Source organism: Scyliorhinus torazame, chromosome 12, assembly GCF_047496885.1.
Source record: "Scyliorhinus torazame isolate Kashiwa2021f chromosome 12, sScyTor2.1, whole genome shotgun sequence".
In the NCBI taxonomy this organism is placed as follows: domain Eukaryota; kingdom Metazoa; phylum Chordata; class Chondrichthyes; order Carcharhiniformes; family Scyliorhinidae; genus Scyliorhinus; species Scyliorhinus torazame.
Window position 1 is genome coordinate 191,767,850 of NC_092718.1, and position 25,486 is coordinate 191,793,335.

At 49.0% G+C, this 25,486-nt stretch overlaps 1 protein-coding gene across 3 annotated transcripts in view; it reads right to left on the reverse strand.

Annotated features, from left to right (window-relative positions):
• The window catches only part of LOC140386824 (ras-related protein Rab-34-like), an 81,367-nt gene extending 56,680 nt beyond the window's left edge, over positions 1 to 24,687 (reverse strand). Inside the window, exons 1-3 of one of the 3 annotated variants that reach the window (XM_072469551.1) lie at positions 24,032 to 24,685; positions 18,664 to 18,733; positions 9,952 to 10,043 (exon numbers count right to left, since the gene is read on the reverse strand). In XM_072469551.1, the coding sequence (XP_072325652.1) occupies positions 9,952 to 10,043; positions 18,664 to 18,717 (146 nt within the window). In that variant the 5' untranslated portion in view covers positions 18,718 to 18,733; positions 24,032 to 24,685. Of the gene's footprint in view, positions 1 to 9,951; positions 10,044 to 18,663; positions 18,734 to 24,031 lie in introns of all 3 variants that reach the window. The other 2 variants (XM_072469552.1, XM_072469550.1) reach the window with 2 other exon arrangements.
• Between the last annotated feature and the right edge of the window lie 799 nt (positions 24,688 to 25,486).

Genomic DNA, 25,486 nt, shown 5'->3' on the forward strand with positions numbered 1-25,486 from the left:
GTAAACCCGCTGCGCGAGGTTCACCTGCTTGCAGGCATCCACGCCAAGTAGGGATGCCCTGTCTGGCTTGACAATTTCAAAACATAACCATGCATGGGTGCTCCGGTTGGAGACGAGTAGATGGCAGGATCCCAGTGCCGTAATGGCATTTCCATTGTAGTCCAGGAGCCTGCAGACTGCTGGAAGGACCTTGGGGGGCTTTTTGATGCATTTGAAATCTGCCTGTGAGAGGAGGTTGGCAGAAGCACCTGTGTCCAGCTTAAACTGGATGGAGCAGTGGTTGGCCTGCATCACTGCACGCCATTCGTCTGCAGAATCCACAGCGAGGACGGATTGAATTTGTGATGAGTTGGTTGTGGCATATTCACATTTGGTAATGATGCCCACACAGTAGGCGGAGTCCAGGCATTCTTCCTCTGGATCCGTTGTGCTGCCAGGATCAGAATCCTGTAATCGTTGTTGCACACTTTGAACGCGCCGTCGTCGGAATTGGGAGAGTTGGCCCCTGACTGGTGGTGCAGACCTGCACAAGGCTGCATAGTGTCCAGGCTTCCCGCAGTTTAAACAGCACCTGCCTCTTGCAGGGCAGTGTTTCTTTAAGTGGGCGTTGCCGCAGTTTGAGCACGTCATGACGTCGGCGTCCTGACGCTCCGCGCGTCGTCGCACATGCGCAGTGCGGGTGTCGGCCGCTTCGTTATCCCATTCGCACCGTGCATGCGTGGGGCCCCGGGAAAAGCGCGCAAAATGGGCGCTTTCATCAATGCTGAGGCGCTGCATCCGGGAGATGGCCTGCACACTCTCTGCCTCGTGGGGGGCAAGTTTCTCATTTTCAGCCGATTTGTACTGGGCATAGCAATTTTTGGCGTGCTCATGCACTGTGCATGTTTCAATCGCGACTGGCAGGGTCATATGCTTGATTTTCTGTAGCTGCTCTCTCAGAGGATCAGAGTGAACTCCAAAAACAATTTGGTCCCTGGTCATGGAGTCAGCAATATCACCAAAGTTACAGTACAGCGCTAGCAGGTGGAGGTTAGTTAAGAAGGAGTTGAAAGATTCATCTTTACCTTGTAGACGTTGTTTGAATATGTAGCGCTCGAAGATTTCATTGGTGTCCACTTCACAGTGACTGTCAAACTTGTCCAGGATGGTCTGAAACTTTGTCTTGTCCTGGCCTTCGATGAAGTGAAAAGAGTTGAAGAGTTTGATGGCCTGATCACCCGCTGTTGAGAGGAGAAGCGTGATCTTCCTTGCATCAGACGCACACATGAGGTCTGGAGCTTCGATGTACAGCAGAAACATTTGCTTGAATGTCCGCCAGTTGGCACTGAGATTGCCGGAGGTCCTGACCTGGTGAGGAGCCTGAATCTTCCCCATGGTGTCTGGATACATTCACTGGTTGTCACAGAACGGACTGAAGTAAACCACCTAGATTAAGCAGTCTCCTGGTAGCATGTTGTATTACGTACTCTGGGATAACACAGGCTGCAACTGGATGCAGCTTTAACCAAAATATACTCCAGATCTTGAAGTTAGTTCAATCTGATTTATTGAACCAGTAGCACAGTTAGCACAGTTCTCTATGAGTTCAACTCTCTGCTAACCTAAGTGTGGTTACTCTGTCTGACTGAACCAGACTAGCTCTTAGCCACGTGCTGGAGGTGTGATACTGGACATACACCCTGATTCACTCTGTAGATGCTCATCAGTGGAAAGAGGCGGAGTGTGACTTTTATAGTGAGATATCACCCCTGAGTGTCCTGCCTGCTCATTGGTCATGTGCTGTTCTCTGTGTTCATTAGCTGCCTGCCTGTATATCATTATCCGCATGTCTGCATATCATGACAAACAGAGCTAAGGTTTTGTGTCTGGATGACTCATTGCCAAGCCGGGGGAGGAGGTTGGGGGGGGGGGGGGCGTTGTAAGTGTAAGATTCCACCACCCCCTCCCCAAGGTCTTCCCAATGGTTGGTTTGAGTACATTTTGCGGGACCGGTAAGTCAGCACTTCAGAAACCAACAATTCAATTCAATGTAAAAGGGTCTGCTAAGTTCTCCTTGAAAAACTGTATTAGAGGTATCATCAGTATACCATGGCAATCTCAATTCTGGTTCACCTCTCCTGAGAGTAAGTCAGGTCCTTTAATGTTGGCAAAGCAGAACCCAATTTACAGTGTTTCACTGATCTTACTGCAGTCTTCAAATTTTGGGCCTGATCTTAACTACAAACCACTGGAAATAGCTGTTGGGCGGTTGGATCTACACCCCGAGCGGCTGCCTCCCATTCCTCTAGGGCGGGCTCCGCTGCTACAGGCTTCGCTGCTGCAGATTCCTGCTCCTTGAGCAGCTCCAGCTCATACAGCCGCAGGGCATCCACAGGGCTGCGGCAGCTAGGAGCAAGGCCACCATGCTGGTTGAATTCTAATATCCGTCATTTGGAGGAGGTGAAAGGCCGACATGTTGGTAAGGTGCGTATGCCTGTGCCCAACCATGTCCAACGGGCTACCCCTGGCCCCATCAGTGCCTGACACCGTGAGGGCCTCTGGCCCTGGTGCCTGTCCCTGCCAAGGGTACTGATGGTTGCCTCTGCCCTTGACAGAGGTATGTTTCGTAGCACCCATCCAGTATGGGCTACAGTGGTTGTTGCCCTGGGTGGACAGCCTGAAGCCTCGTCGGTAGGCGGCGGCAGGTTTTGGGGGGGGGGGGGGGGGGGGGGGGCGATGGGGAGGGGCGGGTATAACGGAGGGTTGGATGCGGGTGGAGAGTGCGGTGCGGGCCCAAGGCAGAGGATACCGGAAGTCTGCAGAAGGATTTGGATAGGTTAGGTGAATGGGCTAGGGTCTGGCAGATGGAATTCAATGTTGCCAAGTGTGAGGCTATCCATTTTGGGAGGAATAACAGCAGAATGGATTATTATTTAAACGATAAGATGTTAAAACATGCTGCTGTGCAGAGGGACCTGGGTGTGCTGGTGCATGAGTCACAAAAAGTTGGTGTGCAGGTGCAGCAGGTGATTAAGAAGGCTAATCGAGTTTTGTCTTTCATTGCTAGAGGGATGGAGTTCAAGACTAGTGAGGTTATGCTGCAATTGTATAGGGTGTTGGTGAGGCCGCATCTGGAGTATTGTGTTCAGTTTTGGTCTCCTTACCTGAGAAAGGACATATTGGCACTGGAGGGAGTGCAGAGGAGATTCACTAGGTTGATCCCAGAGTTGAGGGGATTAGATTATGACGAGAGGTTGAGTAGACTGGGACTGTACTCATTGGAGTTTAGAAGGATGCGGGGGGATCTTATTGAGACATATAAAATTATGAAGGGAATAGATAGGATAGATGCGGGCAGGTTGTTTCCACTGGTCGGGGAAAGCAAAACTAGGGGGCGTAGCCTCAAAATAAGGGGAGGTAGATTTAGGACGGAGTGTAGGAGGAACTTCTTCACCCAAAGGGTTGGGAATCTCTGGAATTCCTTGCCCAGTGAAGCAGTTGAGGCTCCTTCTTTAAACGTTTTTAAGAAAAAGATAGATGCCTTTCTAAAGAATAAAGGGATTCGGGGATATGGTGTACGGGCCAGAGAGTGGAGCTGAGTCCACAAAGATCAGCCATGATCTCATTAAATGGAGGAGCAGGCTCGAGGGGCCAGATGGCCTACTCCTGTTCCTAGTTCTTATGTTCTTATGTTAAGGTGAGGGGGGTTGGTGGCATGGGGGTTGGGGTACCGAGATTGTGGGGTGGGGAAACCGTACGGCTGGCATCACTCTGCAGAACCAGAGGCCAAGGTGGGTGGTCAGTGGGGTGCACAGCAAGGTGGCTGCCTTGCAGGCTGCGGCAATGGCGATCCAGTCTTCTCTTCATCATCAGCAAAGTGACGGAAGGATTCCTCAACAGTGCTATCAAGTGGCACTTACTCGGCAATAACCAGCTCACGGACGCTCAGTTTGGGTTCCACCAGGGTCACTCAGCTCCTGACCTTATTACAACCTTGGTTCAAATATGGACAAAAGAGCTGAATCTCAGAGGTGAGAGTGACTGCCCTTGACATCAAGGCAGCATTTGACCGAGTAGGCATCAAGGAGCCCGAGCTAAGCTGGAATCAATGGGAATCGGGGGAAAACTCTCCGCTGGTTGCAGTCATACCTGGCAGAAAGGAAAATGGTTGAGGTGGTTGGAGGTCAATCATCTCAGCTCCAGGTCATAACTGCAGGAGTTCTCCAAGGTAGTATCCTAGGCCCCACCATCTTCAGCTGCTTTATTAATGACCTGCCTTCCATCATAAGGTCAGAAGTGGAGATGTTTACAAATGTCTGCACAATGTTCAGCACCATTCGCGACTCCTCAGCTAATGAAGCAGTCCATGTCCAAATGCAGCAAGACCTGGACAATATCCAGGCTTGGGCTGACAAGTGGCAAGTTAAATTTGCGCCACACAAGTGCCAGGCAATGACCATCTCCTACAAAAGAGGATCTCCATCGCCCCTTGATATTCAATGTCATTACCATTGCTGAATCCCCCACACTCAACATACTTGGAGTTACCATTGATCAGAAACTGAACTAAACTAGCCACATTAATAGATGATTGCTCCTCCTTCCACAAACATTCAAACCATCCACCACCGACGAACAGTGGCAGCCTTGTATACAATCTACTTGATGCACCGCAGTAACTCACCAACATTCCTTAGACAACACCTTCCAAACCCATGACCACTACCATCTAGAAGGACAAGAGCAGCAGAGACCTGGGAACCCCACCACTTGGAGGTTCCCCTCCAAGTCACTCACCGCCCTGACTTGGAAATATATCGCCGGTCCTTCACTGTCACTGGGCCAAAATCTGAGAGCTCCCTCCCTAACAGCATAGTGGGTGTAACTTGTTGCTCTTTTTAATGAGTGGAGTACTATCCCACCAGCGTCACCAATAATATTGCCAATTGGCACCGGAGTCACCAATAATGTTGCCAAATTAACTAGATATGGCAGTTATTAATGATAAAAGATGGTTTATTTACACACAAGGATTACTTCGACATGCAACACAAAACACTACAAGTTAAACTACACCAAACAACTACAATAACCTATACTTAACTTCAGGGCAACCGGCTCTATGCAGATGAACAAGGCCTTTGTTCGGATCTTGCGTGGCTGGGTAGAAGAAGTGGCTTCGCTTCTGCTGGGCTCATCCTTCTGGTAGCGATCGTTGGTCTTGAACTTGTCTTCTGGTCGTAGTGCTACACTTGGTTTTAGGCATAGGCCGGGGCCAAGATAGACCGAACACATGGCTATGTCTCTTTTTTTCCCTCTGGGATTTCGCGCTCTTTGGGGCGGTCCTTAGCTTTGGACCCAATAATTCGACAGGCTTCGATCACTGCCTTCGATTTTGGCCAATAAAGGGGCGGGTGCCTTGATGGCTAGGCATGTCCTGAGCGGTCATTGACCTTGGCTGTTTGGGCTTTATTAGCAAAGGGAGTGGCGCCGGTTAGTCTGCATCTGTATCGGTTGCCTGAGTACAGTCCTTTTGTTCTGGGGAAATGGGCCATTAGAATGCAAACGAGCGGGGGTTTCGATCGCGTCTAGCTATCTGGGTTGCAAATACACACACAAGCTCTGAGTGTGTCTGAGTCCTGGGTTGGCCATAATTCCCATGATCCTTTGCAGGTGGCCATCTGAGATGGCTACAACCTACACTGAAGAACAGCAGCCGTTCAAGAAGGCAACTCACCACCACCTTCTGGAGGACAAGGGATGGGCAATAGATGCTGGTCTAATAAGCGACGCCCACATCCTGCAAATGAATTTAAACAAAGGATGCCAAGAATACATTCCAAACAACCTCATCCCGAAGCAATACTTCCAGCAATGAAGGCATCCCAGTGTCGTGGATCACCTCCTGATTTATGATGAGAGATTGGTCATACCTAGAATGCTCAGAATCAAGATCTTTAAGAAAATACACAAGGGACATCTAAGCATTACAAAGCGTCGTCATGTTCGAGCACAAAATTCCGTTTGAAAGCCAGGGATCTCAAAATTCTTAGATCAAATGATTTCAAGTTGCATCACCTCGCAATCCATTGCCAGAAGCAAAGGAAAGAATGGTGCTCTCCTCGTTTCCATCCAGACCATGGGAATGTTTCGGAATGGATCTTTTCGAGCTCAAGTGGAACCACATTTCTCCTAGTTGTTGACTGTTACTCCAGATGGATGAGGCTAAACATGTTCATAGTCCAACCTCAGAAACAGCCATTAAATTACTAAAACTAAATTTTTGCCACATTTGACATTCCAGATTTAGTCAGTTCATACGATGGCCCACAGTTTGCGAACAAATGTTTTAAGCAGTTCACAGAAGCCAATGCATTTGTCCACCCAACTAGTTCACCCAGATACCCAAGGCAAATGGAGAGCTGAAAGAGGAATAAGGACGGCAAAGGCTTTGTTGAAGAAAAATGACGACACCAACTCGGGACTGTTGAGTTACCATTCCACAGCACTCTAGAATGGTTTGGTCCTGTCGGAACTTCCAATGGAAAGATAACTACAGACTCAACTTCCTGTTACTTCACACATGTTTATGCTATGTCTCAAAGGAGCAGATACAGAGCGAGTAAGGAAGAAGGCATGATGCAAATAGCAACAGAAACTATAATCAGCTCCACTTAACAGAACTCCATGATGTGGAGATGCCGGCGTTGGACTGGGGTGAGCACAGTACGAAGTCTTACAACACCAGGTTAAAGTCCAACAGGTTTGTTTCGATGTCACTAGCTTTCGGAGCGCTGCTCCTTCCTCAGGTGAATGAAGAAATCTGTTCCAGAAACACATATATAGACAAATTCAAAGATGCCAAACAATGCTTGGAATGCGAGCATTAGCAGGTGATTAAATCTTTACAGATCCAGAGATGGGGTAACCCCAGGTTAAAGAGGTGTGAATTGTACCAAGCCAGGACAGTTGGTAGGATTTCGCAGGCCAGATGGTGGGGGATGAATGTAATGCGACATGAATCCCAGGTCCCGGTTGAGGCCGCACTCATGTGTGCGGAACTTGGCTATAAGTTTCTGCTCGGCGATTCTGCGTTGTCGCGGGTCCCCGGAGCGGAGAAACTACGTCATCTTCTTCACAGCCTTCAACACGTCATTGATGACGATGAACATCTTGCCAAGGTCATCCCCACACCCCCACTACTTGCCTTCAAACAACCGCGCAACCTCAAACGAACCATTGTTTGCAGCAAACTACCCAGTCTTCAGAACAGTGACCACGACACCACACAACCCTGTCATGGCAATCTCTGCAAGACGTGCCAGATCATCGACATGGATACCACTATTACACGTGAGAACACCACCCACCAGGTACGCGGTACATACTCGTGCGACTCGGCCAACGTTGTCTACCTCATACGCTGCAGGAAAGGATGTCCCGAAGCGTGGTACATTGGCGAGACCATGCAGACGCTGCGACAACGAATGAACGGACATCGCGCAACAATCACCAGGCAGGAATGTTCCCTTCCAGTCGGGGAACACTTCAGCAGTCAAGGGCATTCAGCCTCTGATCTCCGGGTAAGCGTTCTCCAAGGCGGCCTTCAGGACCCGCGACAACGCAGAATCGCCGAACAGAAACTTATAGCCAAGTTCCGCACACATGAGTGCGGCCTCAACCGGGACCTGGGATTCATGTCGCATTACATTCATCCCCCACCATCTGGCCTGCGAAATCCTACCAACTGTCCTGGCTTGGTACAATTCACACCTCTTTAACCTGGGGTTACCCCATCTCTGGATCTGTAAAGATTTAATCACCTGCTAATGCTCGCATTCCAAGCATTGTTTGGCATCTTTGAATTTGTCTATATATGTGTTTCTGGAACAGATTTCTTCATTCACCTGAGGAAGGAGCAGCGCTCCGAAAGCTAGTGACATCGAAACAAACCTGTTGGACTTTAACCTGGTGTTGTAAGACTTCGTACTGTAACAGAACTCCAGCCAGGGAAATCAGTATGGATTCATGGCCAGAATCGCAAAGGCCAGATTTTTTGGAAAAACAACTCTACAATCGAGATCTTATCTTGTAAAGACTGATGGATAGTAAGAAGAAACAAAAGCGCACTTGTAACTCCAAGAAGGCCATCAATGGAATGGACTATCTACCCAGACAGTCAGGAAGGCATCCTGAACAGAGAGCCAGTAGTGTCTAATGATTCACACACTAAAGATTATTATTACTACTCTACTGAATTCAAGGGAGAACCTGAATCCTGTACATTCTTCAGGAGGGCTGAGAACCAGGTTGGGAGATTGGTGAAACCATCACAATTCTTAATTCAGTGAACCAGGGTGGAAGGCAGAGACTTTGGGGTGTGGGAGGGGAGATGTAGGATAATGTAAATAATATATTTAATAGAGGGGAGATTTTGGGGGGGGAGATGTGGTATGAATGTTTCATGTCAAATACGTAAATAGTCGGTATACATCTTCAGTGATGCAAGGTCATATGACATAGTACGCTGAGAAATAGTTCGAAGTGAAGCCTCATACTAAGTCTTGTACTGGGTATAGTTAGTAGAATGTTCAATGAAAGGTCAGGTTTACCAAAAGCCTTGCCCCCAGCAGTGCCTATCAATCTTGACCAAGGACAATCTAATCTCAGACCCACAACAAAGCAAACTTGAATGCGGCAACACAGGGCTGGGGCAGGATTGCAGACTTGATGGAAGAATGCGAGGCTCGGTGGGAGGGGGGGGGCGGGGTTTGGTTTTGCGAGGGCAAACCAATGTTGCTGCAGTGGTCACAAAGGTGCCCTTTTACATCTGCAAAGAGTCTAATGTCTGATTCAGATGGGGGTAAGTGCCGCCTGCTCTTGTTTGTCCTTACCCAACTTGCTGGGAGGTGCACTTCCACTTGAAAGTGTGCTCACTTGTTCCGCCCGAAAGTTAACGGTCTTTGAAGGCCATGTTGCATCCAAAACATAGGCATTGAGTGGCCCAATTGATTTCCGCCCACCTTTGTTTCATGAGTACAAATTCCACCGTGGCAGTTTGAGAATTTAAATTTGGTGAGGAAAATATCAGGTATCAGTCAAAAATGACCAGCAAGTTATTGGATTGTTGTGAAATCCTCACTGGTCCACTCTTACCCTTTAACAAAGGAAAGCCCAACCATCCTGAACCAGTCAGGCTTCTATATGTCTCCAGATCCACCCCAACATGGTTGATTCATAACTGCCCTGAGGTAGCCTATTCAAGCAACTAGTGAAGAGAATAAATACCTATCTTGACAGTGGTGTCCACGACCTGGGAATACATTTGTTCAAAGCTTGAGTTTGGTTTGGGCCTTCATTAATGGAAATATGGAAATGTAAAACAAATCTCCTTTATCCTGAGGAACTCAAGCATGGATCTTTACCTGGTTTATGACCGGGTGTGAATTAAAAGGAGTCCACTGTAATTGCGATAAACATGGACTGGGTGAGGCATGCTGGCAAATTGTAATTATATATGTCACAGGGTGACGTTTTGGTACAGGTTTTATTGCCATTATGCAGAAATAAATGCTTGTTTTTTTTGGTTCAGCTTACATCCGTTACTGAGATAAAACATTTGGAGCCAAGGGGAACATTGATTCTCAACCAAAGTGACGAGGAATCCCTCAGTGATCCTAACATCCGAATGAACTCACTAAGTGTTTACTGAAAATAATTAGTTGGGGCAGCAGCACCTTGACAGGAGAATACTACTTAATACTTAAAAATGGCGGAACCCTCTGGATTTTGTAAAAGATGGGTAACGCCACAGAAGATCTACTAAAGATTCAAAGCTAAGGGCTTGGAGTCAGCCAGATTTGTTCCCACCTAGTTCAGTGCTGTAATTAGTTTCCATTCTGAGGTTCACAGGCTGTATCCTTCAATGATGTAAAATTAATATCCCTGAGGAAATTCTCAGGGGAGGCTTACCCAACTGTTCCTGTCCGGTCATCCTGACAGGCACGTTTCACTTTGGGATTAAATATGTCCTTGGTATGGAGAGCAGCTTCTTTTGTGAAACACTGAAAAAAAAAACAAGTGTCAAATCGCATTAATATCGTGAAAATGGAAGGCAGACTTTAAGTAAACTCAATCCCAAGTCTGCACTGAGGTTGTCCAGCTGAAGCGAGCAACAGTTCAATGCCCCTTGGCTAAAAAGGAACACATACAGGGTTTCTGTTCTGAATCACCATCCAGTGGCTTCTGCTGGACAGTTGGTTTGTGTTTGTGTGTGGACAATGTGCGAACATAGGATAAGGTTTAAGCCCGATCTAATTGAGCAAACAACTGGCACACACAATCTACGCTCACATGGGAAGAATGATCACGTGTACATGGCACCAAAAGGTTAACCTGCAACATAGATACTTTCCCCTTCAGGCAAGAAGGGACAAAATGGGGAGAAAGTTATCATTTTCCTCCCATTCGCAATTTGCAATTTATTTTCTGCTCCTGGTCGCTCGGTTGGGAGCACTCTCGGCTCTGAGTCACAAGCGTCGGGTCGCAAGTGCCACTCCTCAACTTCATCACAAATATCAACTCTAGTGCAGCAGTGAGAGGGGGCTGCACTGCCGGTGCTGCTTTTCAGACCATAAGACCATAAGAAATGGGAACAGGAGTAGGCCATTCAGCCCTTTGAACCTGCTCCACCATTTAATAAGGCTCACTTAAGTCCACTTTTTTGCCTTATCTCCATAACCCTTAATTCCACAACTGATTAAAACCTATCAATCTCAGCATTGAAAATGTTCGAGTTATCGAACATGGGGGCGGCAGGGTGGCACAGTTGTTAACACTGCTGCCTCACGGCAAGAAGTCTTCCAGCACCAGAGACGCGTGTCATGATATTCAAACACACACATCATGATGGACACACTAACAGGCAAATCAGAGTACACAACACCACAACCAATCACAGACAAGAACACCAACCACATAAAAAGCACGAGCACGACACCTGGAGGTCAGTAGGTCTGGGGAGAAGGAAGCATGAAAGAGCTGTTGAAACACCACAAGCAGGGAGCCCCCCACGTGCAGAGTGCAAAGACCAAGTTGTAAATAGTGAGTTTAAATAAACAAGTGTTGTACCATATGCAACTGTGTTGGCTCTTCTGTGTGTTAGAACACCCAACACCACATGGTACAGGAGTGGATCGATACCTGCCTACCAACCTGCCATTCTGGACATGGACCACACCGGCAAACCGCAGCCGATGCAAGTCACGGGGAACCTAGGCACCAACTGGAAGCTCTACAGGCAGCGATTTGACCTGTACATCCGTGCCACCGAAAAACAGAATGTCTCGGATGATTCGAAGATTGCAATGCTCCTCTTCTACGCAGGCCCCCACCCAAATGATGTCTTTAATTCACTGGTGTTCGAGGAAGGCGAAAACCAGGCCAAATATGACACGGTCATCCTCAAAATGGACCAGCACTTTCAAACTGAAGTAAACGAAACTTTCGAAAGATACATCTTTCAGCAACGCCTGCAAGGTAAGGAGGAGCTTTTTCAACCCTTTTTGACGCACCTCCGGATTCTAGCGCAGTCCTGCGGTTACGGCACCACCACAGAGTCCATGATCAGGGACCAGATTGTTTTTGGCGTTGCCTCCAGTGGCCTACGCCAGCAGCTTCTTAAAATAAAGAGCCTCACCTTAGCGTCTGCTGTGGAAGCCTGTGTCCTCCATGAAAATGCGACCTGCCGTTTTGCCCGATTCCAGGCGTCCGAGTTGGCACGGAGGGGGTCCCCAGCCGTCGAATCGGCAAGCCAGGCCGCCCACGACGTTGAACGCATCCAGGCCGTCGATTTCTTCCCGCCCCACGGCCCGGACGACAGCGGCCGCTTCCCGCGCTTTTCGCGGTCTCCCGCGCAGGTGCGCGCCAAGAATAACGGCCACAACGAGGGACGCACTGCGCAGGCGCGCCCACCGCAAGATCGCACTGCGCATGCGCAGTGGCGCAACGAACGCCGTGACGTCATGACGTGCAGCAAGTGTGGAGGTCTACACTTAAAAGGGCAATGTCCTGCAAAATACCAACAGTGCAACAGATGTGCCATGATAGGCCACTACGCAGCCCGCTGTCGTGCGGCTCAACCCATGGATCCGGCGCATCCTCGACAACCTCGCACACGAGTCAGGACCGTCCAGCCCACGCATCAAGACTTCCAGTTAAGTGATGCAGATGACCAGGATGACTTCAGAGTTGCCGTCATTGATGTCAACAAGGTCAATGCCATCAATCCAGACGATGAGTGGTGTGCCACCCTGACGGTCAACCGATCGCGCGTCGCCTTCCGTCTGGACACCGGCGCATCCGCCAACCTGATTGCTTACTCTGCAGTCCAGGCCATGAAGGTCAAACCACTCATCACACCATCCCGGCTTAAGATGGTTGACTATAACGGGAACGTTATCCCGTCCGTAGGATCTTGCCAGCTACAGGTGACTCACAAGGGGTACACGGCCACACTCCCCTTCGAAGTTGTGGGCTCATCAAAGGACTCGTTACTGGGCGCACAAGCGTGTAAGGTCCTTCACCTGGTACAGCGCATCATGTCTCTCTCTCCAGATGAGATATCCGACTTCCCGGATGCTGAGTTCCACGCGAATCTCCATTCCCTCCTCGCTCACAACCAGGAGGTTTTTGAAGGCATGGGGACATTGCCACACACGTACAAGATTCGACTCAGACCGGACGCCATCCCTGTCGTTCACGCACCTCGCAGGGTTCCTGCGCCTCTCAAAGACCGCCTCAAGGCACAACTGCAGATTCTTCAGGACCAAGGGGTCCTATCCAAGGTCACGGAGCCCACGCCATGGGTCAGCTCCATGGTCTGTGTAAAGAAGCCCTCTGGCGAGCTCCGTATATGTATAGATCCAAAAGATCTGAACAACAACATCATGCGGGAACACTATCCCATCCCAAAACGAGAAGACCTCACCAGCGAGATGGCGCGAGCCAACATATTCACTAAATTGGATGCGTCCAAAGGATTCTGGCAGATCCAACTGGACCCGGCCAGCCGAAGACTATGCACATTCAACACCCCTTTTGGCAGATTCTGCTACAACCGGATGCCATTCGGCATCATTTCGGCATCTGAAGTATTCCACCGCATTATGGAGCAGATGATGGAAGGCATCGAAGGGGTACGTGTATATGTGGACGATATCATCATTTGGTCCACCACTCCGCAGGAACACATGCATCGTCTTCGACGTGTCTTCACCCGCATACGGCAAAATGGCCTGCGTCTCAACCGTGCGAAGTGTGCTTTCGGCCAGACGGAGCTGAAATTCCTCGGGGACCACATCTCAAGGTCCGGGGTCCGTCCCGATGCAGACAAGGTTAGCGCCATCACAGCCATGCCACGACCGGCTGACAAGAAGGCTGTCTTAAGATTCCTGGGCATGGTCAACTTCCTTGGGAAGTTCATTCCCAACCTGGCTTCTCATACAACAAACATGCGCCATCTCGTAAAAAAATCGACGGAATTCAACTGGCACCAGTCGCATCAGCAGGAATGGGAGGAGCTCAAGCACAAACTGGTCACGGCACCAGTGCTGGCCTTCTTTGACGCGACTCGCCCTACAAAGATCTCAACAGACGCCAGCCAATCTGGTATTGGAGCGGTACTCCTGCAAAAAGACAGCACGTCATCATGGGCCCCGGTTGCGTATGCCTCACGAGCCATGACCCCTACCGAACAGCGCTACGCGCAAATCGAAAAAGAATGCCTGGGCTTGTTAACTGGACTGGACAAGTTCCACGACTATGTGTATGGCCTGCCACGATTCACGGTCGAAACTGACCACCGCCCCCTGGTCAACATCATTAACAAAGACCTGAACGACATGACTCCTCGCCTCCAGCGCATCTTACTCAAACTCAGGAGGTACGATTTTGAACTGATCTACACTCCGGGGAAGGAACTCATAGTGGCGGACACTCTTTCCCGAGCAGTGAGCACACCACCAGATGCGGAGGGGTTCGTGCGTCAAATTGAGGCACACGTGACTCTGACAGCAGCAAATATGCCAGCTGATGATCCTTGTCTGGCCCACATACGCGCAGAGACGGCGACTGACCCTCTGCTGCAGCGAGTGATGCGCCACATGACGGAAGGGTGGCTAAAAGGGCAGTGCCCCCAGTTTTACAATGTGCGAGATGATCTCACCAATATAGACGGGGTCCTTATGAAATCGCATAGGATCGTCATTCCACACAGTGTGCGCCAGATGATTCTTCGTCAACTACACGAAGGCCACTTGGGTGTCGAAAAATGCAGACGAAGGGCCCGGGCGGCGGTATATTGGCCGGGTATTAATGAAGACATAGCCAACATGGTGCTCAACTGCACAACCTGTCAGAGGTTTCAGCCGGCGCAACCTCCGGAAACACTTCTACCACACGAGATGGTGACGTCCCCCTGGGCGAAGGTGGGTGTTGACCTATTTCACGCGCTCGGCAGAGATTACATTGTTATTATAGACTACTTCTCAAACTACCCGGAAGTCATGCCTCTCCATGATCTGACGTCGTCCGCAGTCATTGGGGCCTGCAAGGAAACGTTTGCTCGCCATGGCATTCCAAGGACTGTCATGTCAGACAATGGACCTTGTTTTGCCAGCCGTGAATGGTCGTCCTTTGCCGCAGCATATGGTTTCACTCATGTGACATCCAGCCCTCTGCATCCACAATCGAACGGGAAGGCTGAAAAGGGTGTCCACATCGCAAAGCGGCTCCTGTGCAAGGCGGCTGATGCCGGATCGGACTTTAACCTTGCCTTGCTGGCCTATCGATCGGCCCCGTTATCCACGGGCCTCTCGCCAGCGCAGCTACTAATGGGTCGCTCCCTCAGGACGACGGTACCTTCCGTCCTGGCACCGACAACAGACCATGAGGCGGTTCTTCGGGACATGCAACTGCAGCGTGATCGCCAGAAAGGTCGGTACGACACACGAGCGACGGACCTGCCCCCCCTGTCCTCCGGAGACAAAGTACGCGTCCATCAACCGTATGGTGGCTGGTCAGCACCGGCCGAAGTCCTCCGACAAGTGGCTCCCCGCTCGTTCCTGGTTCGCATGCCGGATGGTTCCGTGCGTCGCCGCAATCGGCGCGCCCTTCGCCGACTTCCACGTTCACAGCCACACAACACGCCAGATCCTCAACAGGCTTCCGAGGATGACTTTGTGGAGCTGCCGCACATCACGCCCTTTCCATCGCCACCCATGGCCATGCCTGCACAGCAGCCGGTGGTTCTTGATCCACCCTTAAGGCGGTCAACCCGAATTCGTCGCAAACCCATTAGAATGGACTTATAATACAGTTCATATGTTTAATAAGTTGGACAATTTTACATGATAACCTGTTGTTGTTTATCGTTCCAGATGTCGTCTGACTGGACAACTGTTCAAAATTTTTTTTCTTCTTCTCTCGTTCGCATTTCTGTTATGTTATGGTACAACTGGATTCATGTGACGCACTCGACATCGCCCCATGTACATAGTTCCGTCATAGACACATGCTGCACACGACACACACACACTCTTAGATGCACTCACGTCACGATCATATTTATTACCACGTAGGCACATATCTTTGTAAAAAGGGGGGATGTCATGATATTCAAACACACACATCATGATGGACACACTAACAGGCAAATCAGAGTACACAACACCACAACCAATCACAGACAAGAACACCAACCACATAAAAGCACGAGCACGACACCTGGAGGTCAGTAGGTCTGGGGAGAAGGAAGCATGAAAGAGCTGTTGAAACACCACAAGCAGGGAGCCCCCCACGTGCAGAGTGCAAAGACCAAGTTGTAAATAGTGAGTTTAAATAAACAAGTGTTGTACCATATGCAACTGTGTTGGCTCTTCTGTGTGTTAGAACACCCAACACCACAACGCGGATTCAATTTCAGCCTTGGCTGACTGTCTGTGTGGGGATCCAAAGCCACCTTTGCATTTTGCCAGGTTTGGGAGGACTTTAGCTGGGAGTCCCACAGCGCACCCAGCAAGATTGTCTAACAAGGATAACAAGACTAAATCTTGAGTCATATAGATTGTCATCTGAATGCGTCTGATTTTTAGTCCGGCCATGCACGGTAAACATTCAGTCAGCTGTTTGATGGAAAACTACCAAAGGGTCTGAGCTTCCACGAATATTAAGGATTTGTCGATACAAAACATTATGAGGGGCATACATGTCAAGGACAGGCTTCTGACATAAAATCATTCTGGAGCTTTCTTCCGGTTCACCACCTTCTTCCTGGTCTGTTTGCATCTGGATTGAATTCTGCATATAACATTGACTCTGACTGCAATCAGCTCCCATGTTCGCTGAATTGGTCCTTTTCAAGAACCGTGTCCTCAGTCTCTTAAGGGACTCCTTTCCTGTATTTCATGGTTGAGAACATCCAGCATTTTGGTGTTAAAATTAATGGCTTATTTTTTTAAAACAGCCCCCATTTTACCTGACACTTTTGGCACCAACCTCTGGCCTGAGCTCTCCTCTACCATTTAAATATCTTCTTAATCCAGCTGAATGCTGCTCAACAATCCAGTGCTCCGAAAAACAGCCAGCTGTGTAGGTGGGGGCAGGGCTCACATAGTTTTATATATCTAGTTCAAGATTATGTTAAAGGTTCACAGGCAGGCAAAATTTCTCCTAAAACCCTTATAATGCCTCATGGGTAACCACTAAGCAGGAAACCAACTGTGATTTCCAGACTGATGAATTCACATTCTATTCGGTATACATTTTTTGGGATAATTAAACATTCAGGTAATGCTTAGCTGGTTTTGGCCTGTAGACTTCAGAGTGAAATACGCAACTCCAAGACCACACACTAATAAATAACCTTGGATCTAACTAGACAGCTAAAGTTCTGCAGACGAACTAACCCTCCGGTAAGTGACAGCTTTCTTGTCGGAAGGCAAGTCTAGACCAGGATCTCAAAAAAGACTCTTTGTTACAACTTTTCAAAAACTTTCCGAAGAGTAACAGCTTGGAGTAATTTTGGAAAAGCAATTCGCTAGTACAGAGACTGGAGTAAAAATGATGTTGCCGATCATTATAGCCAATTCATGTTCAGGCATTATCGATGCCATTTCAGGTGGAATCACAACCATGCCACCCACTATTCTGAGACTTGTGGCATTTTAATTTCCCTCTTACTTTATAAAAAAACATTTCCATTTTTCTGCATAAATAAAAAGAAGGCCCTTTTCGTGAGGGAGAATTGTATGAATGCCTGGCACAGTCATCTGAAACTGTTGTGGCAGAGATGGAACCAATTATTTTAAACAGGCTAAGGAGAAATTCAGACAAACACATCACGTTTTCGCACTGACAGCATAATTTTGAAACCATTGTGTAAATGTTATAACTTTAAAGTCACACTTGCAGCACCCTAAAAATATACACTAGTTCTCTGGTCAGTTTGAGAGGTGGTGAAAAAAAAGAGAACCATCTCTCCCTGTCCATAACAGAGTGGTGAAACGTGACACGCAGGAAGGAAAATATAAACTGGGAGTGCTCTTCAAAGCTAGATTTAGCTCATGCTCATCTGCCTCTTCTGTTTTCAATTTCTCTTTTTTTCCTCCCTTCCGCTCCTGAAAGTACCGCCTCTTGGAGCTTTCTATCCCTCACCCAAATACATCCTTCAGCATAGATAGTGAACATCTTTGCAAGCTATGGCTATCACCCTCAGCCATGTACAAGCAGACATCACATACAAAGACATTCATTACATACTCACTTTCCAACATGGTCTGTTCAATATTCTTACTTACGTTTACTCCAGTTTCCCATTGTGATTGCTATCGTGAGATGAAAATAACATTTTTTGTAATAACACCAGCAACAACCCATTTGGATCTGATGTGACACTATTGGTGTTACATCAGAAAGCCATGGCCAAAGTATCTTTTTCTCAAACTTGAATTAATTTGTCTCCAGTTCTCGCCACAGCCCCATGACCTCTTTCACAGGTAGGGCAAGGAAGCAGGTCCCAAAGTCCATCCCAGCCAGAATGGGGATCAAGACCCATGGTGCTAGCACCAATCTGATCCACACCAGCCACCCAGACCCTGCCCCTACCACACCCCCTGCTCCTGTGTTATATATTCACAAGTTCAGTTTGTACATAAACTATTGTGAGTCACTCACCTGTTCATGGTATCATCAAACCCCAGCTTCCATTCGTATACCTATTGTGGTATAGCTCACAGATAGTCGAGGGCCTACAACATATTTCTAGTGATTGCTGTCAAGGTCTCAGATCTCAGTTAGCATTATTGCCCTGTTATTTCACATCACTAAGCTCCCACCTTTCCTGCATGAACTGGGAGGCTGTCAACTCTGCTGTATAAATCTGACAAAACTGTGTTGTCTAATCTGTATAAAGGTACATTTCAGGAATCTTTGCTTCATATTACAATCTGGTTATTTGCAGCTTAGCCAATCAGAAAGCTATCTATTATCCTCATATCACTAATTCCTACGGCCCTGCGTGTATACAAGGTGTGAGCTATATGTTACGTTGTGTTCTGTTAAATCTAAATGGTTCTGAGAAAAAAATGCAAAAAGTTGGTCCAAACAAGAGCAAGAGGTCCAACTTACCGAAGGTAGATCTGGTATGATTCGGTCTCTTCTGACTGGTGGAAGTACACTCATGGTTGGCTGCTACACTCTGCAGAGGGAATGAGATATTAAAAATGAAGACTTTTTGCTGATTGAAAAGCGCATCGCAATGCTGGTTTGTAAGGTATATCTTCTGCTAAAGCACTCATTGTTTCTCTGGTATCTATTACTAATCTCTCTTTGGAGAGAAATGATGCATGCGTCTGGCAATGGAAGTTCACTCTTTGGTGCAAACCTAATTAGCCAATTTCTGAATCATCAGGCCCACAGTGCATGGGGCGCATCATTGGCAAGTAGACCAGTCAATCTGGTTCACCAAGGGGACCTGAAAAGAAATTCATGTGCAGATCAATCCCCATGACTATCTTTAATGGCGGCAGTGACCATCCTTTTTATTTAATTTAGACCGCCCAATTCTTTTTTTTCCAATTAAGTGGCAATTTTGTGTGGCCAATCCACCTACCCTGCACATCTTTGGGCTGTGGGGGTGAGACCCACGCAGACACGGGGAGAATGTGCAAACTCCACATGGACAGTGACCCGGGGCCAGGATCGAACCCGGGTCCTCGGTGCTGTGAGACAGCAGTGCTAACCACTGCGCCACCGTGCACCCGTGGCAGGGGCCATCTTTTTTTTTCCCAAGCTTACTCCTCGTTGCAGGATTTGGAACAGGCCAATGAGCTGCCCCCAAGTATCCAGGAAGCCTTCCTCTGACCCTTGGATAGCCAGGTGGAGAAATTCTGAGAGGTCAGTGAGCCAGTCTGCAGCTTTTGGGTGATCGCCAGCCGAGCAGGATTCTCCGGCGTGCAATTAGGGAAGCGAAAGCAAGGGCATTGGCCCCCTTCCCCATGTGTAACTCTGGCTGCTCCGATACCCCGAAGATTGCCACTATTGGGCATGGCTTCATCCTCACCCCCACAACCTTGGACATTGCCTCGGAGAAGGCAGTCCAGAACTCAGCAAGCTTGGGGCAAGCCCAAAACATGTGGGTGGGGTTGGCCGGGCCCCTCTGGCGCCGCTCACATTTGTCCTCCACCTCCGGGAAGAACCTGCTCATTCGGGTTCTGGTCAGGTGCGCTCTGTGCACCACTTTGAGCTGCATTAGGCTTAGCCTTGCGCAGGAGGAGGTGGAGTTCACCCTGCTCAGTGCTTCGCTCCAGAGTCCCCATCCTACCTCTGTCCCCAGTTCGTCCTTCCATTTTTGTCTGGTCTCGTCCAGTGGTGTCCGGGCTCTGTCCAGTAGCTGTCCGTATATTTTCCCACATAGCTCCCCCTTCTCGCTGCTTGTGCCTATCAGGTCCTCTAGTAGTGTGGTTTCTGGGGCCCCGGGGTACCCTACGGTCTCTTTGCGGAGGAAGTGTTTTATTTGGAGGTGTCTCAATTCCTGTCCTTTTGCTAGTTTCCACTTCCTCATCAGTTCGTCCAGTGTCGCCAGTCTGCGTCCTACGTAGAAGTCCCCGACTGTCAGTGTGCCCCCGTCCCGCCTCCAGCTTTTGAAGGCGGTGTCTAGCATGGCTGGGGGGAATCTATGATTGCCGCAGATGGGGGCCATAAGGGACATTTTGGTTATCCCGAAGTGTTGTCTCAGCTGGGTCCACGTTCTCAGAGTGGCCGCTACCACTGGGCTCGTTGTGTATCTTGTTGAGGGGGATGGGACTGCTGCTGTGGCCATGGCCCGGAGGGCCGTTCCTTTACAGGATGCCTCCTCCATTTGTACCCAATCTGTGTTGGGTTATTGTACCCATCCCCTCACTCTTTCTGCCGTTGCTGCCCAGTGGTGGTATTGTAGGTTCGGTAGAGCCAGGCCCCCTCTGACTTTTCTTCTTTGCAGTGTCTGTTTGGGAATTCTCGGGTTCTTACCACCCCCCCCCCCCCCCCCCCCCCCGCCCGCCCCCCCCCACACACACACAAACGCCATGATTAGACTGTCTACGTTTTGGAAAAAGGCCTTGGGGATGAAGATCGGAATGGATCTAAACAGGAAGAGGAACCTTGGCAGTACCTTCATCTTGATCGTCTGCACTCTCCCCACCAGGGAGAGTGGGAGTGAGCCCCACCGTTGAAGGTCTTTTCTTACGTCCTCCACCAGGCTGGTCAGGTTCCACTTGTGGATCTGTGTCCAGTCTCTGGCTTTTTGGATCCCCAGGTAACGGAATCTGTTCTGGGCCGTTTTAAATGGGAGCCCTTCAGCTCTGTCCCTCCCCCTTTTGGGTTCACAGGGAACGCCTCACTTTTGCCCAGGTTACATTTGTAGCCCAAGAAGGTTCCAAACTCTTTCAGTGTTTGTAGTATTGTCTTCAGTCCCTCCTGTGGCTTCGAGACATAGAGGAGCAGGTCGCCTGCATAGAGTGAGACTCTGTGCTCTCTGCGTCCTCTCCGGATTCCCTTCCGGCTTTTTTGCGTCCCGCAGGGGTTCGATCGCTAGCGTGAACAAGAGTGGGGACAAGGGGCAGCCCTGACTTGTTCCTCTCTGTAGTTGGAAGTACTCAGAGTTTGTGGTGTTAGTTCGGACACTCGCTTTGGGAGCATTGTACAGGAGCCTCACCCAGGCGGTGAACCCCGCTCCTAGTCCAAACCGTTCCAGTACCTCGAGGGGGTACTTCCATTCGACTCTGTCAAAGGCCTTTTCTGCGTCCACGGAGACGATCACCTCTGGTGTTCGGGGGGGGGGGGGGGGTCATTATCACATTCAGCAGCCACCTGATATTCGTTGTGAGCTGCCTACCCTTGACAAAGTCCTCTGCGACCACCTCTGGTACGCAGCCCTCCAATGTTTTGGCCAGGACCTTTGCGAATATTTTCGCATCCACGTTCAGCAGTGAAATGGGTCTGTGTGATCCACATTCCGTCAGGTCTTTAACTTTTTTGGGTATCAGTGAGATTGTGGCCTGCGCTAGCATGGGGGGCAGGGTGCCCCCTGCCAGTGAGTCCACGAAGGCAGTGGCCATCTTAACTAATGGCAGTAGCCATCTTTACTAAAACAGTGGCAATTTTTACTGGGGGCAGTGCTTATCTTTCCTGGTGGCAGTGGCCATCTTTCCTGGTGGCAGTGGCCATCTTTAATGGTGGCAGTGGCCATCTTTCCTGGTGGCAGTGGCCATCTTTACGGTGGCCATCTTTAATGGTGGCAGTGGCCATCTTTCCTGGTGACAGTGGCCATCTTTCCTGGTGGCAGTGGCCATCTTTACGGTGGCCATCTTTAATGGTGGCAGTGGCCATCTTTCCTGGTGACAGTGGCCATCTTTACAGTGGCCATCTTTAATGGTGGCAGTGGCCATCTTTCATGGTGGCAGTGGCCATCTTTCCTGCAGGCAATAGCATCATTCCTGCTGACAGTGACCATCTTTCCTGGTGGCAGTGGCTATCTTTAAGGTGGCCATCTTTAATGGTGGCAGTGGCCATCTTTCCTGGTGACAGTGGCCATCTTTACGGTGGCCATCTTTAATGGTGGCAGTGGCCATCTTTCCTGGTGGCAGTGGCCATCTTTCCTGCAGGCAATAGCATCATTCCTGCTGGCAGTGACCATATTTCCTGGTGGCAGTGGCTATCTTTAAGGTGGCCATCTTTAATGGTGGCAGTGGCCATCTTTCCTGGTGACAGTGGCCATCTTTACGGTGGCCATCTTTAATGGTGGCAGTTGACATCTTTACTGGTGGCAGTGGCCATTTTTACTGGTGGCAGCTGTGGCATCACACTGTGGGCTGGGTTTCTTCCTGCTCAGCACCAGATAGTTGGCACTATTTTGAAGAAGAGTTGGGGACTTCTCCCAGTTTCCTGGCCAATATCTATCCCTCAATCACCATAACAACCAGATTATCTGGTTATCACATTGCTGTTTCATTTATTTTAAAGAATGCTGACGGATGTTAGTCTCTGATGCCAAAGGAACCGAAGTAGATGCCAAAGGGGTGCACAAACTGGAAAAGCAGCTGTACGTGCACCAGTGCCTTCTCTCCAAAGCCACTCAACTTATTTTTCTCACGGGATTGGGGATGCCATAATCTTCATTCCCCAGCCTAGCTCCCACCCCAGGTTGGGACACACTTGCTTTCCATAACAGGGGGTCGCAGTTCAACATTGGATGTTCAACTCACTGGTACAGCACGGCAGCACAGTGGTTAGCACTGTTGCCTCACAGCACCATGGACCTGGGTTCAATACGGGCGACTGTGTGGAGTTTGCACGTTATCCCCGTGTGTGCGTGGGTTTCCTCCGGGTGCTCTGGTTTCCCTCCACAGTCCAAAGATGTGCAGGTTAGGTGGATTGGCCTTGCTAAAATTGGCCCTTAGTGTCCAGGGACGTGCAGGTTAGGTCGGGTTACGGGGTTAGTGCGGGGGAGTGGGGTATGGTGCTTTTTCAGAGGGGCGGTGCAGACTCGATGGACCGAATGGCCTCCTACTACACCGTAGAGATTCTATGGAACAATCCACAACTATGAACTGTTTATCCAGAGGGTCTTGTTAAGTTTGGACTTCGAGAGACTGGTGGCCTTGTGTGCACACTCTACTGGTGTCCAATAGTCCTGGGGAAGTTTTATCCGGGGAAAATGGAAGAAATGAGTCAGAATTGGGGGGGTTGAGATCTGCTATCCAGTATTATCAGGAGGGGACCTGAGGTCTAAATTGATTCTCCGCCCCCCACCACCCCCAGATTTCCTCATTCTCTCCCTCCACCCCCCCACCCACCCTCGGATCGCCTCCCTTTGTCTCGCTTCTCCTGAATATTCCCAGTGAAAAAAGGTTTCCAGACTTGTGGACGAGAGCCCAATCTCAAATCGTCATCCCTGCTCCTCTCCGGAAACTACAAAATATGACTTCCTCAAGACTGGGAAGGAACCCAAAGTAAATGTTACAATGAGCGATTATGACAAAGTTTGTGTTAGTGGGTCTGTGCGGGGTAAACTGCACCCACGGGAAGCAAGTGGCTACAGTTTCTAGCAATGTCGTGCACCCCTCTTGATTTTAGACTTCCGTCAGCGGAGCACAAAAAAGTAACAACGTTTAAAAACAAGGTGGAGTTTTTGTTTTTAAAAAAATAAAATAACAACGTTGAGTTGTGATTTCCCCCCCAACTTTGTGTCAGTTTATGGGAAATAGGTACATCAACCTCATACCTTTATTCCCTCTACAAGTGACGCCTGACTGAAGTTTTAAAATATGTTGAATAAATAAATACAGCCGCTGCTCCAGGTTGATTTCTGAAGGAAAATCCAGTCCACAGATCAGTTCCAATTCCTTCCAGAGCAGTTAATCGTGGAATAAACGTTACTCTCTGCATTCCAGGCAGAGACCGAGCTGCGCACACGAGGAATCTGGAAGAAAGTTTCTTTTAGAGTTGTTTTTTTTACCTTGTTAATTTGCGTGAAACTGACACTCGATCCCGAGGAGTGTCTTGTTTTTTGTTGGTTTCCGAGCCGGTTGCTGGATGCAGATCCAAGGGGCGAAGCTGCTTAATCTTGTCCGAGAAGATTCTCCCCAACGTGGCCGGGTATCCTTCCTTTCTCCCCCTCTCTCTCTCTCTCAAGTGCAGGAATGACTTTATCCCAAATTCCCAAATCCCCGCAAGGCGCCCTGCTGGAGTCGGCAGCTGTTTCCCATTCCCTGTTCTAGGACTCCCTCCTGCTTGATCCCAGGAATCACAGCAAGGACTGAATACTTCAACCAGAGAGCGAGATGCACATCCTTCAACACAGGTATTGGGAGGTGTAGTAATTTCCCAAATCTTAATAGAATTGTATAAGCAAACTTTTTTTTCCTAAGAATATAACATGTGCGATACCCCCCCCCCCCCTCCCCCCCTCAGCTATTCGGCATCAGCAGCCTCATCTTGCATTTGTATAGCGCCTTTTCAGTCTAGAGGTTATCGTTGCCAAGTGCAGTCAGTTGCCATTCCAAATCTGCTGTTTCTACCGAACTGTTGACCCGTTTAAATAAATGAATTAATGCCTCTCTGAACAGGAAAGGCAAGAGCGACGCAGTCTGAGTGGTGAACGACTGGTTTGCGAGTATTGTCAACAGCAATGTCTAGGTTCCGGGAAACGGGGGAGGTTTCCAACTGACCCAGTACTGATTGTATAATCAAACCATGCCGGAGAACTGGCATTTCACTGTTGATAAACTGGTCTGTGTGGTTTCTGAAATGACAATGCATGTTCCTGTCTGAGCCTCATCATTGCTGCACAGTGCACAGGGGCGAGCTCTACACAGAGAGCCACCCAGATGCAAGTTTACAAAGGGGGAACTCGTTGCCACTGGAAGAATGGACAGAGCGTTGTGTGTCGTGTTATGTACTCTGGGATAACACAGGCTGCAACTGGATGCAGCTTTAACCAAAAGATACCCCAGACCTTGAAGTTAGTTCAATCTGATTTATTGAACCAGTAGCACAGTTAGCACAGTTCTCTATGAGTTCGACTCTCTGCTAATCTAAGTGTTGGTACTCTGTCTGACTGAACCAGACTAGCTCTTAGCCACGTGCTGGAGGTGTGATACTGTACATACACCCTGATTCACTCTGTAGATGTTCATCAGTGGAAAGAGGCGGAGTGTGAGTGTCTCGTGCCTTTTATAGTGAGATACCATCCCTGAGTGTCCTGCCTGCTCATTGGTCATGTCCTGTTCTCTGTGCTCATTAGCTGCCTATCTGTGCCTGTTTGTATATCATTATCCGCATGTCTGCATATCATGACATTGTAAGCATTGTGTAAAAGCGTTTAGCTGGGAGGAAATGGGAAAACTCCTCTGTAAAACCAATAGGTAATCAGAATATAACAGGTGCCTATTCGAGAGTGGATGAACTCATG